This window comes from Terrapene carolina, unplaced genomic scaffold (genome assembly GCF_002925995.2).
Source record: "Terrapene carolina triunguis isolate 2854851 unplaced genomic scaffold, T_m_triunguis-2.0 Scaffold191, whole genome shotgun sequence".
NCBI classification, from domain to species: Eukaryota; Metazoa; Chordata; order Testudines; family Emydidae; genus Terrapene; species Terrapene triunguis.
In genome coordinates, this window is record NW_020664542.1 from 973,194 (window position 1) to 987,375 (window position 14,182).

Sequence of the window (14,182 nt, forward strand, 5' to 3'; positions counted from 1 at the left end):
CTCCAGGTGCCGCCCCAAGCACCAGCTTGGTTGCCTGGTGCCTGGAGCCGGCCCTGTCTACAGGTTTCCTATCCCTTTCCCCAAGGCCTTCCCAGCACTCCTAGCTAGCTCCTGAGAGGTCCAGCCCTGCCCACGGTCTCTCATAAAAGGCAGAACACCTTACATGCAAGTTCCTTTAGGGCTTATGAGTAGAAACTGGCATATGACCTACAACTTTAAAGGGTCCATGGCAGCCAAAGGTGCAGTGCCTGGTTACACCTACAAGTTGAACAATGTAGATGTAGCTGTTGCAGGTGTAGAATGTACCTTCTGTGTAGCAGTGGGCAGACTGTCCTCTACAGTCTCTTTCTCCTTAGATCAGCAGGGGGCAGAGAGTAGGGGACTTAACAGTGCTCAGACGAAGGAGCACTGGCTAAGGGGTGTCCATATCCTGTCCTACCTGCAGCTGTAAAGATGGGGGCTGTGTCATAAGGACTTCCATAAAATGGAAATGGAGAATCCACAGGTCTCTGGCGTAGATACATAGGACCCATCCACCCCCCCAATACAAAAATGGGCAAAGCTAAATTTCTAAACCTAGCCCCCAGTTTCGGTTTGTTCAATTTGAGGTGCCCAACTTAAGATAAGCTGGGACTGATTTTGAGAGGTGTCCAGCACCTGCAGTTCCCACTGACTTCACTTGGCATTTTGGCTGCTGACCACCTCAACGTGGCATCCAGAATCAGCGGCCGCTTTTTAATCTGGCCTAAAACATCAGCGTTCTTTAAAGCAAAGGGTCAGTGCTGTCTGCGCCCAGCCAGAGCACAATTGGGGGGGTAGGGTACTAATGGACCTGAGTCCCTACCTGCAGTACTCTGCTATTCCAGTCCTGGGTTTCCATGCTGCTCTGCTGGTGCATGCCATTTCTCACCCACAACACCCCCTGTACAGAAATGGAAAATCCATTTGTCGCAGGGGAGTGGCCTCTGTAAATACCTTGCAAGTGGGCGGGGCCTAAAGAAAACTTATGCTCCACTGAAGTTTACTAATTTAAAAAAAAAATCTATGCCTCTCTATGGTTGTGACAGAAACCTTCCAAATCTGGTCTGAAGCCGTGAAGCTAGACACATTCAGACTGGAAATAATTTTTTTAACAGTGGGAGTAAATTTTTAATACGGAGGGCAATTAATCGTTGGAACGATTCATCAGGGTTTGTGATAGTCTCCATCACTGACCATTTTTAAATCAGGATGGGCTGTTCTAAAAGATCTGCTCAATTTCAAACAGAAATTAATTCAAGGAAGTCTTATGGCCTGTGTTATGCAGGAGATCAGACAAGGTGATTGCAGTGGTCCCGTCTGTCCTTAGAATCTAAGATGTCTTTCTGAGTCTGTGAAGGAGAGGGCTGCAGAGAGGACCCCTGGTACTTACTCCTTATAGGTTTGACAAGACCAGTCAATTTCAGTGCTGCTATTCAAGATCTATGGACAACATTGATGCTTCCAGAAATCCATGTCAATTTCATGCTGCTGCTGCTTGGCAAATCTAGGATTAGTTGTGCGTAGGAGTTATTCAAGGGGAAGTAGAATCCAAAAAGAAATAAAAATTGAGGGTTGGGGCGGGGTAGAGTAGAATATATCTTCCCCTCTCCCACTCCTTGCAATAGCCAGGAGTTGGGGGAGTAGCAGAGAGCTGTTCCCATCCCCATCCCATCCTCACAGCAGTCAGGAGGCTTTGGTGGGAGCAGAAAAGACAGACAGCTGCTTCCAGTAGCTAAAGGGGCCAGAATTTCAAATTGATCAGATACCCACTGGCCAGAAGCTGATATGAAAGACGGAGCCCTCAGCCGGGATTGGAGGGCAGCACTCTTCCACAGCTGATGGGATGTAGCAAAGATGGTGGGGCTGGATCTGTAACCATGGAGCTGCCCCTGGACAGGTCAGTCACACTTACCCTTCACGTATATCTCTGGCTGGTAGGGAAACATTTTCAAGCCCTGCACTAGTTCTCGGGGTTTTGGCATATGAGAGCCCCCTAGTCTTATCCCAGGTAACTGGATTTAAACCCATTGATCTGTCTGGACAGTTCCAGTCACTAGAGCAGATTTTCCCTAGAACGGTGACAAGATGCACAGGGTTCAGCAGAAATGGATTGAGGAGGTTAACAACTCTGATGGAGAAATCAGAAATTGCTTCGCGTGGGGCCCACTGTACTTTACATGCTCCAGAGTGGCAAATGCTCAGTGAGGGTGGCCAGAGGCTGCACACAGAACTGAAGGGGAGGGTCACTGCTGATATATCTGCCCTGCTGAGGGAGACTAGTGCCCTGGCGGAGACAAAGCTTTGGTTTTGTGGTCTCGGTCCCTGGGTGCAGCCCATCTCACGCACTTGATTGCAGCCAACAAAAGCAACATTGATGCCAGGCCTATTAATAGCCTTTGTTTGGGGAGAGAGTGACCTACAAATGGGAAGTTTTCAAAGCCGCCGGTTTGGGATTGCAGGGCTAACTCCCCCAGGGTGCAGTGGTTTAATTCACCCATTTAGTCAGCAGGCAGGAAACCTTAATTTAAATCCTCTATTTTAATCTTTTTTTAGTTCTTTTCCTAAAGAATGCTTGATTCTCATTGCTTGGCAGCCCATTAAAACATGTCAATTGGCAATTAAGTATAGCCTTTACACTAAATTTGGTGCTTCTTTTTGCTAACCAGGCGGATACACTAAATCTATCCGTATTTAAGTAATTGCATAGCTTAACATACATTTATTCAGATTTTTACATTTTTTTTATGTTAGGAATTGGTGAATGATACATTTATTATTTAATAGGTGATAAATTTTTTATTCATGATTTGCATCAAGCTGTACTTGGATGGAAATTGGAATTCAATTGAAAATGCAGAAAACTAGCATTTTACAATTGTTTTCAATAGTTCAGCAAAACTACCTTAAATGTGCTGGATGCATATCAAAACATGTTTTGTATTTACAGCTAACTGATTTATTAAACAAAGTATTAGTGAACTGAAGAGAGTTTCTGGTCATCGCGTCTTTCAGCCTAAGAACTAGTAGATCTCATCCTCTTGCACCTCATTTTATTCTTAGCTTGGAAGAGGAAAACAAACTTTCCTGCTGTATCAACTCTCAGTTGGTTTCTTAACTTTGAACAAATTAGTCATTGAACTGAACTAGTTGAATAAGCTGAAATGAAGAAGAGATTCTCTCTGCATCTGCAGAAGAGGTTACTGCTGTCAAAAGCTGATTTAGCACTTCAACAAACTCTGGTTTCAGGGGCTTACCCAGTGACTTCCACTAGTTGAGTGGTTTGACTTCCTTTAAAACTTCAACAGAAAATGCACACTGCTTGCATGTTTTTTATTTAAACTATTTGAATAGATTGTAATAAGTTTAGGTCTTAGGTTGTAATAGTTTTTTTTTTTTTTAATTGCAACTCTTTGAATTTGTTTTTTTGTGTTGCTGGAAACATAACAAGTAAGCATGATTTAACTATAGGAAGTTCTTGAATTTTTATAGACCCTTTCAACCCAGTTGGAGCCCCAAAGCCAGGGGTTAGACTGGAGGAAAATAGATGAGGGCGTTCTCCCACTTGTGATGCCAAAATCAGTGGCCATTCACAGTAGATCAGGTTCTGAAGATCTGCACTTTATGTGCTTTAGTCAAAAGTGAAACAGTCTAACAGTGGTTGCATCTGATTATTCTTCCCTAGGCTTCAGAGTTAATAGCTCATGGAGCTCATGGAGCTATGTCCAGTTCTGGGTGTCATACGTTAGGAAAGATTTGGACAAATTGAAGAGAGTCTAGAGGAGAGCAGCAAAAATCATAAAAGGTTTATAAAGCTTGACCTGTGAGGAAAGGTTAAAAAAACTGGGCATGTTTAGTCTTGAGAAAAGAAAATTGAGGGGTGACCAGTTTACAAATATGTTAAGTGCTGTTATAAAGCAGACTGTGATCAATTGTTCTCCATGTCCACTGAAGGTAGGACAAGAAGTAATACATTTAATCTGCAGCAAGGGAGATTTAGATTAAATAGTAGGGAAACTTTCTACCGTGTTTCCCCGAAAGTAAGACATCCCCCGAAAATAAGACCTACTTCCAGTTTTGCCTCTCACTGTAATATAAGGCATCCCCCGAAAATAAGACCTCCCGGATAATAAGGCCACCCCGGAATATTAGGCCCCGAAGCTCCAGGAAAAATAAGACCTCCCCTGAAAATAAGACCTAGCGCATCTTTGGGAGCAAAAATTAATATAAGACACTGTCTTATTTTCGGTGAAACAGGGTAACTCTAAGGGGAGTTAAGCTCTGGAACAGGCTTCCAAGGGAGGTTATAGAATCACCATCACTGGAGGTTTTTAAGAAAGGTTGGACACACACTTGTCAGGGGTGGGCTAGGTTTACCTGGTTCTGCCTCAGCACACAGGGCGGGACTTGATGACCTCTCAAGGTCCCTTCCAGCCTGACATTTCTATGATTCTATGAATAGCTGGCACTATAGCTACAAGCCAGTGCATATTGGCAGTAATGGCCCAGGCCTGTTATGAGTGGAGTTCCCCATGTGCGCCCAGAAGCATGCATCCCACTGCCAGCCGCTGGGCAGTATCTGTTCTCTGTAGGATACCTGGTTCTGATTTGTGTTGTTTTTGCTGCTGGCATTAGCCATGACCTGGGGTGTGACCAAAGGAGGTAGAATATTTGGGGCATGTTCTAGGACAGTCCTTGCAGAGCATCTTGGTTCACCTCCAGCTAGGATTTAATAATAGCTACAGTTAAGTCTTGTTCCACCGCAGTCTGCCCAGTGCCATCAGGCTGGGAAGTTTAGATGCTTTGTGCTGGCCTGAGGGTTTGCAGGTCCCCAGCCCCGTGATATGGCTGACTCAGTGTGGGTTGTTCCTTGCAGTCGGGGCAGTTCAATGAAGACATGATCCCAACGGTGGGCTTCAACATGAGGAAGATCACCAAGGGAAACGTCACCATAAAGGTAAGACGCAGGCAGCTCCTCTGCAGTGGCTGTTGGAGGGGGAGACAGGGTGGGGAAAATCTAGAGATTCACAAGCTCTTGTGCAGCAGGTTATTGGGGTGCAAATAATACTGACTAATGCTTCAGTCAGGAGACTTAAAAATAGACCTGCCTCCACACTAGTTCAGTCTGGAAGGTTTTAGATTTCTGCAGCTCCCCTAAAGGGGGGGTCAAGTGTATTGGGATGCAAGTTATTCCAGGCTCCTGCAGTAAAGGGCTGCTGGCCAGGCTGCAGTAACATGGGATTTCCTGATGGCATTCATCCTGCTCTTGGTATTTGCCCAGGCTAGTGTGGGCAGGTAACTTTGTCCATGACAGAGGCTGGACAGGTATTTTGCTGAGAAGGGAAGGGAGAGGCTGCGGGTCCTGGAAGGAGGAGCCCATTGGAGCTGTGGGACTACAGTCCATGATTCATAACATTCGTGTCTCAGCAATCAGACAAATAGCACTCTCTTTACCCCTCCACTCCTCCAGATGCACCTGGATGGAAAACCAGAAAATCTTGAGTTAGCCAGCACTTCCCATCACTCCTTCACTATAAAGATTCTGTGCCTTTGGTTGCTGCTCATGCGTTTTGGGGACAAAATGTGGTCCTCGAAACATGTGAACTCTTCAGTGAGGGGGAAATTCCTCCATCATCCTAGCATGGCGAACACAGAGAGACCCTCCAGGCTCCGTGGGACACTGGGCCTTAGACCCCAGCCCTCGCAGGAAGTAGCTGTGAGTGGGCAGAACATTCTGGGTAATTGCATACAAACTGAGCAAAGCTCTGCACCCAGCTGTGCTTATGAATTCCACAAACCTGCCACCATGGCGCAAGGTGACGCCTTGTGTAGGGCTCATCAAGAGGGGGAGAAGGGGTAAGAGTTTGAGTAGCGGTGTGCAAAATCCATTTCGTTGGGCTCCAAGAGCCACTTCTGCTTTTTGATGTGCCTTCTTCCCTGGTCCATGTGCTTCCTGACTCTGCCTCTCTTTCCCACAGCTCTGGGACATCGGCGGTCAGCCTCGTTTCCGTAGCATGTGGGAGCGATACTGCCGCGGAGTCAGTGCTATTGTGTAAGTACCCCCCAGCTGTGCTCACACTCCGTCGCAGACGTTCCAGGGCTGCTGAGCCTTTAATACAGCATGGGAAAGTTTTAGAGGGTAGGCTCTCAAACAGTGTCTCTTGGTTGAGGGTTGGCAGGACCTTTCGGGCTGTGTCCAGTGGGTTTTGTGTTCGCCCAGGGTGAGCAATTTGCTAATCCTCGGGTGCAGAGATCCTCTGCTGGGAATCAGGCCCCTAGCACTGAATTCAATCTTCCCAGCAGCTTGCCCAGTGCAGCCGGAGCCCTGGGAAGGGCTGTTGCTGTGCTTTTGGTACCCGGCATCAGGTGTAAGAGGTTCTCCTCCTGGGGATAGGAAGTCCTATGAATGTATCTGCTTAGTGCAGGAATCCCAGTGTTCTGGTGGCTTACCAGTCTCCCCAACCCACCACAGACTGGTGCCCTAGGTAGTAGAATTACTCTTGGGCGTGATGTTGTCCAGAATAACAGGCTCGTGTGCTCCTGACTGAAGATCGGTTGTCTTTGCTGATGCTACTAGATCTTTTTGTTCCTGAGGTGCTAGTTGCTCATTTGAAGGGGACCTGGTGAAGGTGGACCGCCTAGCCTTGGGTGGCTCAGCTCATTTTGTAGGGTGGTCCTAGGGGACAGCTATAGGCAGCTGCTCTTCCTTCCCAAGGCCTCCTATGCTGCTTGGCAAATTCTGTATTTATGAGAAGCAGCAGCCTTCAATCAATCTTCATTCATGGTTGTAAACAAATTCCCTTTGCCTGAGTCTACCCCCCTTTTGTGGTCCTGCTTGTGAACATTTCGGGGCTTGAGTTTACAAAGCAGCACAGATGTTTCATATCAAATACATGCAAACTGTACACCAGCAAGCCACAAACCAGAGTTATTCACAGATTGTAACACATGCTGTTGAGAATCTCAATCCACGTAAGATGTCTGTAAGCAGAAAGAGGTGTTCACTAAATGCAAGGACATCCATTATTTGCCCAACTCAAGTCCCCTAATCTCACCACGTTCGGTATCCTCATTTACGTGCGGCTGCTCGGAAGAGTTTGGTGACATGAGCTACGGTGTCATAAATATGCCGATGACATTCAGCTCCACCTCGTTTCATCAGACAGGGACGGAATAGACTCTTTGTTCTTCTGCCGTCTGGCCGAGACTGAGGCCTGGATGAAAGCCAGAGTTTAGCGGATTTAGACTCAGCCCACATAAGGCAGTGGTGATACTGACTGGCACAGAGAAGCACCTTGAGGATCCGAGGAAATTTATAGTTTTTCCCTTAACTGAGGGTGTCTTATTAGTTGTTGTTTGGCTTGCAATCTCCAGGTCTAACCAGACACCGGTCTGCAGCTGGAGCCAGAAATGCCCTCTGTCACTTACGTCTGCCATTCCCTCTCTGATAGAACCTGGGTCTATCATCAATGCATTACTACTTCTAGGCTGGATTACTGCAACACGCGCTGTCTGGAACTAACATCGAAGGCCACTTAGACACCACCCTTCCTGTGCTCTGCAACCCCAGCTGGGTTTTAGCAGGAACGGGGCAGTTGTTTGTCCCGTTGGTGACGCTCCCAGATGCCTGGGAGGGGGTGATCTCCGTAGCAGGCTCTCCCTCTGGAGATATGACTGAGCCCAGCCTGATCACATTTAGAACTTGATAGCTGTCATTTCTCTGTCTCCTGGCTGTAGACTCTCTGGCATTCAGCCCACTGGCTGGGCTTCCCCACCTCTGCGGTCAGCTATCTGGATGCTGGATGGGGTTATGGAGCACGGTGCATGCTGCTTTTCTGGGAAAAAGCACGGTGAAGTGCCCCCAGCCACCAGGGTGTTAGATGCTGCAGAAATGTTTATAAGAATCTAAAAGAGCAAGAGCCGCTTTCTGTAGGGCATCCAAACGCAGTGTGTTGTTCCCACGCCCACTGGCTTTTCAGCTACACTGATGCACAGTGTGACTGATGCTGCTGCACACGGTAAACTAAGGGTATGTCTATGCTCCAGCTGTGGTGCTGTAGCATGGATCCTTCCTACCTTGGTGGAAGGGGTTTTTCCATTGATGTAGTTAATCCACTTCTCTGAAAGGCTTGGCTGGATGGTCGGAAGAATCTTCCATCAACCCTAGCCATGTCTACACTGGGGGTTAGGGTGACTTAGCTGCGGCGCTCAAGGCACAAAACGTTTCACAGTCCTGAGCACCATCGCTCGGGTGATCTAATTTGTAAGTGTAGGCAAGGCTGAGGTTGCCTCTGTAGCAGAAGGCGCTGGGTGAGTTGAAGTTGTTTCTATGCCCATGAGGACTCCTGGCTCTCAGCAGGGGAAGGGTTAATGACTGGCTTTGCAGTCCTGAGGGATGGATGTGGATTGGCCCCCACAAGGACCCATCGGGGCTTTCCCAAAGGGTGCTAAGAGCCCAGAGGTGCCAAGGGAAGGGTGTGGGTCACTGACACGTGATGAGTACCAGGGGACTAATCTGAAGCGCTTCAGAGAGAGAGCGGTAACTCCGATCTGCTTCATAGCGTAGATTTATACTGACCGGTCAGAAGCTGGCCCAGTGGAGAGTAGCAGCTCTCTAAGGAGGCCTGAGTACTTGGTAATGGAGAGAGGTGGTAGGGACTCTGGTTGTTTCGTGCTCCTCAGGCGGGATTCATTCAATCTTCCTCTTCCAGTGGCCCAGGCTCACTGATAATGTTCCTTCCCCATTCCAGGTACATGGTGGATGCTGCAGACCAGGAGAAGATCGAGGCTTCAAAGAACGAACTTCACAACCTGCTTGACAAGCCGCAGCTCCAAGGCATCCCTGTAAGCACTCTCCAGTCCTGGGGCAGAGGGAGACAATGGGGAGCAGACAGATTTCATAGGCTGGTCCCCAGTCGTTAGGGTGGGTGATCTCTGGTTGCTTGGTCACACGCTGCAAAGCAGGTTCTATGATAGCGTCTCACTCGTTCGTCTGTAGAAGTAGCTTTGTGAGGTGATGCTCTCCAGGCTGGCGCTGGGCTGGAAGGTGACTTTTTTGGAAAGTTTGAGGAAGATCATGACCAACTTCCCATAACCCTACAGGCCATTAAACCCCCTGGTCCCATTGGTGGGCCCACCGGAAGCTCAGAAGTGATTGGACTGGAAGCAATGAGTGTAGATAATGACCTGTCCATGGCCCATTGAGTGAGGATTATAAGTGACACACCCACTGAGCGTGCTCAAGAGGGAGAGCTGCCATTTGGAACGCATGTCTTGTTTGTGACATCGCAGTGAGGTTTTTGGCTGGGAAGTAGAGCTCAGATGTGCTGCTGGGGCAGTTTGCAAGACGCTAATTGTAATATCTTCACCCTGAGCTGGGGATTGATGCTTCAGAAATGCAGAGGGGGTGCAGCTCCATGCAGCACGTAAAGCACATGATCTCATTCCAAAAACCGCCTTAGCGGTTAGTATCCCCAGCAACTCCTCCACTCCAGCATATCCTGGGAGAGGAGCACTTGGGCAGCTGGCTTTCACTGGCTGGCAGGAATTCCCCGGGAGGTGGGGAGGTTTTGATTCCTTCACACCAACGAATTTTCTGTTAAAACTATAGTTAGGTTGCCGGACTCCCCGTCCCTCAAAACTGGCTCAGTGTGGGTGTGGGACTGAGAATGCTGACACTGTCTTTTTCCCCGTACAGGTTCTAGTGCTTGGGAACAAGCGAGATCTCGTTGGTGCCTTGGATGAGAAAGAGCTTATTGAGAAGATGTAAGTACGGCTCACTGCCTCCCCTTCCGGCGGCAGGCGTTGTCAGTCTGTCTCTGTCTGCGTGTGCGCCTCAGCAAAGGCTGGGGTGGGACTGTAACAGAGTTTGCTTAGCTGTTGCTTTGGGGATGCCAAGTCTCTGTGTATTGCTGAGTAGGATTCTCAGGGGTCTGATCCAGGTGGCTGCTAAGGGGTTAACGAAGGTGCCTGGTGCGTGGGATTGCGGGAGCTTCTCCCAGGGTGCTGGAGAGGCCTTCCCAGAGCAACAGCAGAAAGGGCTCCCCCACCATGGAGGGCAGCAAGCACCAAAATGCCCCCATCCCTCCCTGTGCCCCCAACCCCATGGCTTCTCTGCCCCACTCCCTAAGATGTTCCCCCTCCACCAGCTCCCACCCCTAACAACATGGCCATTGGGCTGCTGTAACCCTCTCCAGCATGTGCAGAGCCCTGGTCCCTTCCTGCTAGCTCACTGCTGGGGAGTTGCTCTGCGATGGCCTGTCAGCAGGAGGTGCTATTGGGAAAAGGAGCACGGGTTTCCAGCTCCGCCTGGGGATGCTTCTGCAATCCAGCAGCACACGGTACTGCCCCCTTACATGGGTCAGGGCCTGGAAGCCTTTTGGGCAGAGAAGGTTTGTTCATCTCCACGATCCCTTCATGATAACAGAGCTGTGCCGAGGCTCCCCAGCCTGGGTCCTGCTGTGAAGCCATCGCATCCCATTTGTGACACCCCAGGCATTGGGGCAGGCTGTGCAGTCCCAAGCAAAGGCCCGCGCTGGGGGCGCTGGGAGGGGGGAACTGGCAGCCCAGACAGTGACCAGCGAGGCAGCTGGTTTGGGGAAACATGTCCTAGGTGCTCTGCTTTGCCCCTCTGCAGTAGCTTTTTCGCTGTTACATGAGTGGTTTTTCTTTTGTATCTACACTTCTCCGTGCGCCACAGACCTGGGGAGGCCTCGTTACCCAGTGCCAGCGGCTGGAAAGGGGAGCTGAGGGCCCTGGGTTCTGTCCTGCCTCTGCCCCACACTCGCTGTATGACCTTGGGCAGGGCCTCAGCTGTAGAATGGGGCTAATCTCCAGTCTGTGTGGAGCTGAGGTGCCCTTGGCTGAAAGTTGCTATGTCAGGGCAAAGATGGTCATTTTGCTTGAGCTTTTCTCAGCCTAGGCCACATGGTGGCACCAGAGACACATCTTGACTCTTACTGCAGTCCAAGGGTGCGTCTACACCGCACAGTTAACCTGGGTGATTGATGCCTGAGTCTGAGCCCCCAGGTTAGCCTGGCAAAGCCCTACCCACTTCACTGTGTCTGCACTCCCCCGTGCTGAGCCGCTCGAGGCTTCCTTCCCAGTCCATTGCAGGAGGTGTTGTGGGATGGGCCCTGGAGGTCACGCAGCATGTAAGTGGTTTTTGCCTGCATCCTCACTGCAAAATGGGCAGGTTCCAGCCCAAGGTAAAGCACAGCCTTGGCTCTAACCCTGCCCCCCCCAACCCGGTCAGCTAGCCCGGGCTTAAGGCACCTGCAAATCCAGGTCCGAGGTGTTTGTGTGAATGGGGTGTGTTGTGTAGCGGTGTGGGTAAGAGCCTGGGTTAACTGCAGTGAAGACGTACCCTTAGACTCCTGCAGCCCGAGTGGTAGGAGAGCGTTTCCACAGGCTCCCACCTTGGGACACAGCACAGCCAAGCTCTTTGCAAACAGCCGGCAAAGTCCTTCAAAGGCTCCGCTGCTCTGTCGATGGGGCTGGAGCCAGGGCCGTGGCACGCAGCCCTCCTGTGCCCGCTGCCGTGGTAGTAATACTTCTAGTACTGGTTTGGTTTTGGAGGATTTTAAGCATTTGATAATGGTGGGTCACTCTTGTCCCCTTTCCAGTGGGGATGCTAATGCAGAGAGGGGATGTGCTGGCTGAGTCTGGCTTGGTGCCGTGGGTAGGGCCCTGATTCTTGTCTCCTGTATGGTTGTGGAACGAGCTGTAAGAGCTGCTGGGTAATACACAGCCCGCCCGGTGGGCTCATGGTTGGGGGCCTTGTTCCATTTGTCAAGAACCTTTTATTTTCGGTTCTTTCATTGCTGCAAGACTGTTGACCAGCCTCATCCTGAGCCAGCAGCACTAGAAGGTTATAGCAGGGGCCTCCGAGGGTGGCCCCTAATGGAAGGGACTCTGCTCCCCCTGAGCCCTTGACCCAGGCTGACTGGAGCAGCTGGAGTCTGCACTGATCAGTCTGCGCTCTCATGGCTCCATCTCTCCACAGGAACCTGTCTGCCATCCAAGATCGAGAGATTTGTTGCTATTCCATCTCCTGCAAAGAAAAGGACAACATTGGTGAGTGCTGGGCCGTGGTCTGCAGGGAGCCGGAGGGAGGGGACAAGCTGGGCTCAGTTGGGAAACACCTGCAGTTTCAGGTATTCTGGCTCCTAAGCCCATTAAGCTCATGATGAGGCAAATGGGGCAGAAGTGTCATTTCTCAGCTGTTAGTGGCCTACACTCCCCATCCCAAAGGCAGGTGTGGGCAGTGCCCAAGGAGCTGTGCCCAAGGTTTCCAGGCTTTGGGGGACACTGCCACAGAGTAGTGGCTGAAATGCAGCAGTGAACAGCTGTGTTAGAGAAGGTGCCAGTCTCTGAGCCCCCAGGGAGACCCCGCCGACCCCTTCCCCTGAGCCCCACATTGGAGGGGGTGGTGGAGGGGGCTCTCTGCCCTTTGCGGGCGGTAACTCTGTGTGTTGCCTTTGCAGACATCACCCTACAGTGGCTTATTCAGCACTCAAAGTCCAGGAGAAGCTGAGAGCCCTGGGACCGCGCCTCGGAGCGGGGAAGATGCCATTGTCCAAGCCCCCTTCTCTGTCCCCTGCTCTCTGTCCCTTTCTCTCCATCTCTCTCTCTAGATGGGTATTTTTAGGGGACCCCAGGCTCTGCTCCTGCTGAGACGGAGCTCCTGTTTTTATTGTAAAGAAGCTGTCGGACTCCTCTGTCTCTCTCCCCCTCTCGTTTTGGCACTGTTCTGTTGTGGTCGATGTGTATACAGTATATATATATATGTATATATATATTTTAATTTAAGCAATTACGCTGTTACTAAACTGGGCCCCGTGACCTGTAGAAGTGCTGGAGGTGGTTGAGCCCCCAAGGCAGTATTGGGAGGGTGGCGTGGGAGCGGAGCGGCTTGACTGGGCCATTCCATGCTGAACGCAGGCTCCCATGGGGGTGTCCCTCCAACCCTGAGGCCCTTGGGCCCCTCTGGTATCTTCACTAGGTCCGGTTCCCCCTCCTTCCTCTCCCCCCCCCCCCCAAGCCTCTGGAGCTCCCGCTGCCCCATGCCCACCCCCATTCTCCGTGTTGCATGTGGACACAGCCCTGGGGGGCAGGGCAATGGGGGTGTTTGAGGCCAGCAGTCTTGACCAGGCTGTGGGGAGTCAGTGCTGTGCCCGTCTGCAGAGCTGCTACTCCTGCCCCTAGCCCTCTGCCCTTTCCTCAGGCACTCGGCCTTGCGATCCCATGCTCAGGCAGGGATTGGGCACTGGCTGGGAGGGGCAGGGGCAACTCCCTCCCTCCCTATCCTCTCCCCTTCCTGCAACCCAGGCCCCAAAGTCTCCACAAGTGACTCACTCCTGCCCGCTCCCCTGGCTGTGGAGGAAGGTGGGGGCACTCTGCCATTCCCCCAGGTTGCTTTGGGGGTTCTCCAGCTCCTTAGAAGCTCTCTGGGTGGGACGAGCTGTGCAGCATGGGGGTGAGCTGGTACCTGCGGGCCAGCGACCAGCGCCTGGGGAATGCTCTCTGTGCCCAGAGCTGTGGCACCTGCTGACCCAGGTCGTGCCCAGGCCCGTGCAGAGGGGCGATGTGCAGCACGCACTCACCTGCCCCCTCGGACCTGTGCCATTGGCTCTGCCGTGGGGCCAGGCCCCCCTTTGCTTAGCGGAGGGGTCATCGCTGTTGCAATTGCTGTAGAACTGAAGCCAAGGACAAAGCTCTGGAGAAGGCCCTTCCCCCCCCCCCCCCCCCCCCCATGCTCCTGAGTCCGGGAGCAGGGTTCCCCTCCTGCTGCAGCCCAGCACGGGGGTGTCTGCCCCAGTTCATGTGCATGTCTCATACCCGGGAGATCGGGGGCTCAGGCTTTGGGGATCCAGAGATGGGAAAACCCCTTCTGGCCTCGTCCATCTCCGTGGGCCCAGGGTGGGATTGTGCCCTGCAGAGGAGCTCTCCACCTTGGCTTCTGGGTTTAGGGGCAGGGCTCTCCCTTCCCCAAGAGGGTGACTGGCAGCCAGAGACCCCCACCCCACCTCTTGTGAGTTCAGGAGCTTTAGATATCTCTGCTCCCCCCAGTCTGGAAGTGAGGGGGGCTTGCCCTGTGCTCCAAGTTCCGGCAGTGGGGCTTCCTTATGCCCACCCCCTACGGTGCTGGGTGTGGGCTCCCCCT

The 14,182-nt window shown here is 51.5% G+C and overlaps 1 protein-coding gene across 1 annotated transcript in view; it reads left to right on the plus strand.

Moving 5' to 3' along the window:
* The window catches only part of ARL8A (ADP ribosylation factor like GTPase 8A), a 36,416-nt gene extending 23,370 nt beyond the window's left edge, over nucleotides 1-13,046 (plus strand). The window contains exons 2-7 of the mRNA XM_026654356.2: nucleotides 4,895-4,975; nucleotides 5,997-6,070; nucleotides 8,769-8,862; nucleotides 9,716-9,783; nucleotides 12,023-12,093; nucleotides 12,504-13,046. Coding sequence (XP_026510141.1) covers nucleotides 4,895-4,975; nucleotides 5,997-6,070; nucleotides 8,769-8,862; nucleotides 9,716-9,783; nucleotides 12,023-12,093; nucleotides 12,504-12,553 — 438 coding nt within the window. The 3' untranslated portion in view covers nucleotides 12,554-13,046. The remainder of the gene's footprint in view (nucleotides 1-4,894; nucleotides 4,976-5,996; nucleotides 6,071-8,768; nucleotides 8,863-9,715; nucleotides 9,784-12,022; nucleotides 12,094-12,503) is intronic.
* The last annotated feature ends 1,136 nt before the right edge of the window (nucleotides 13,047-14,182 follow it).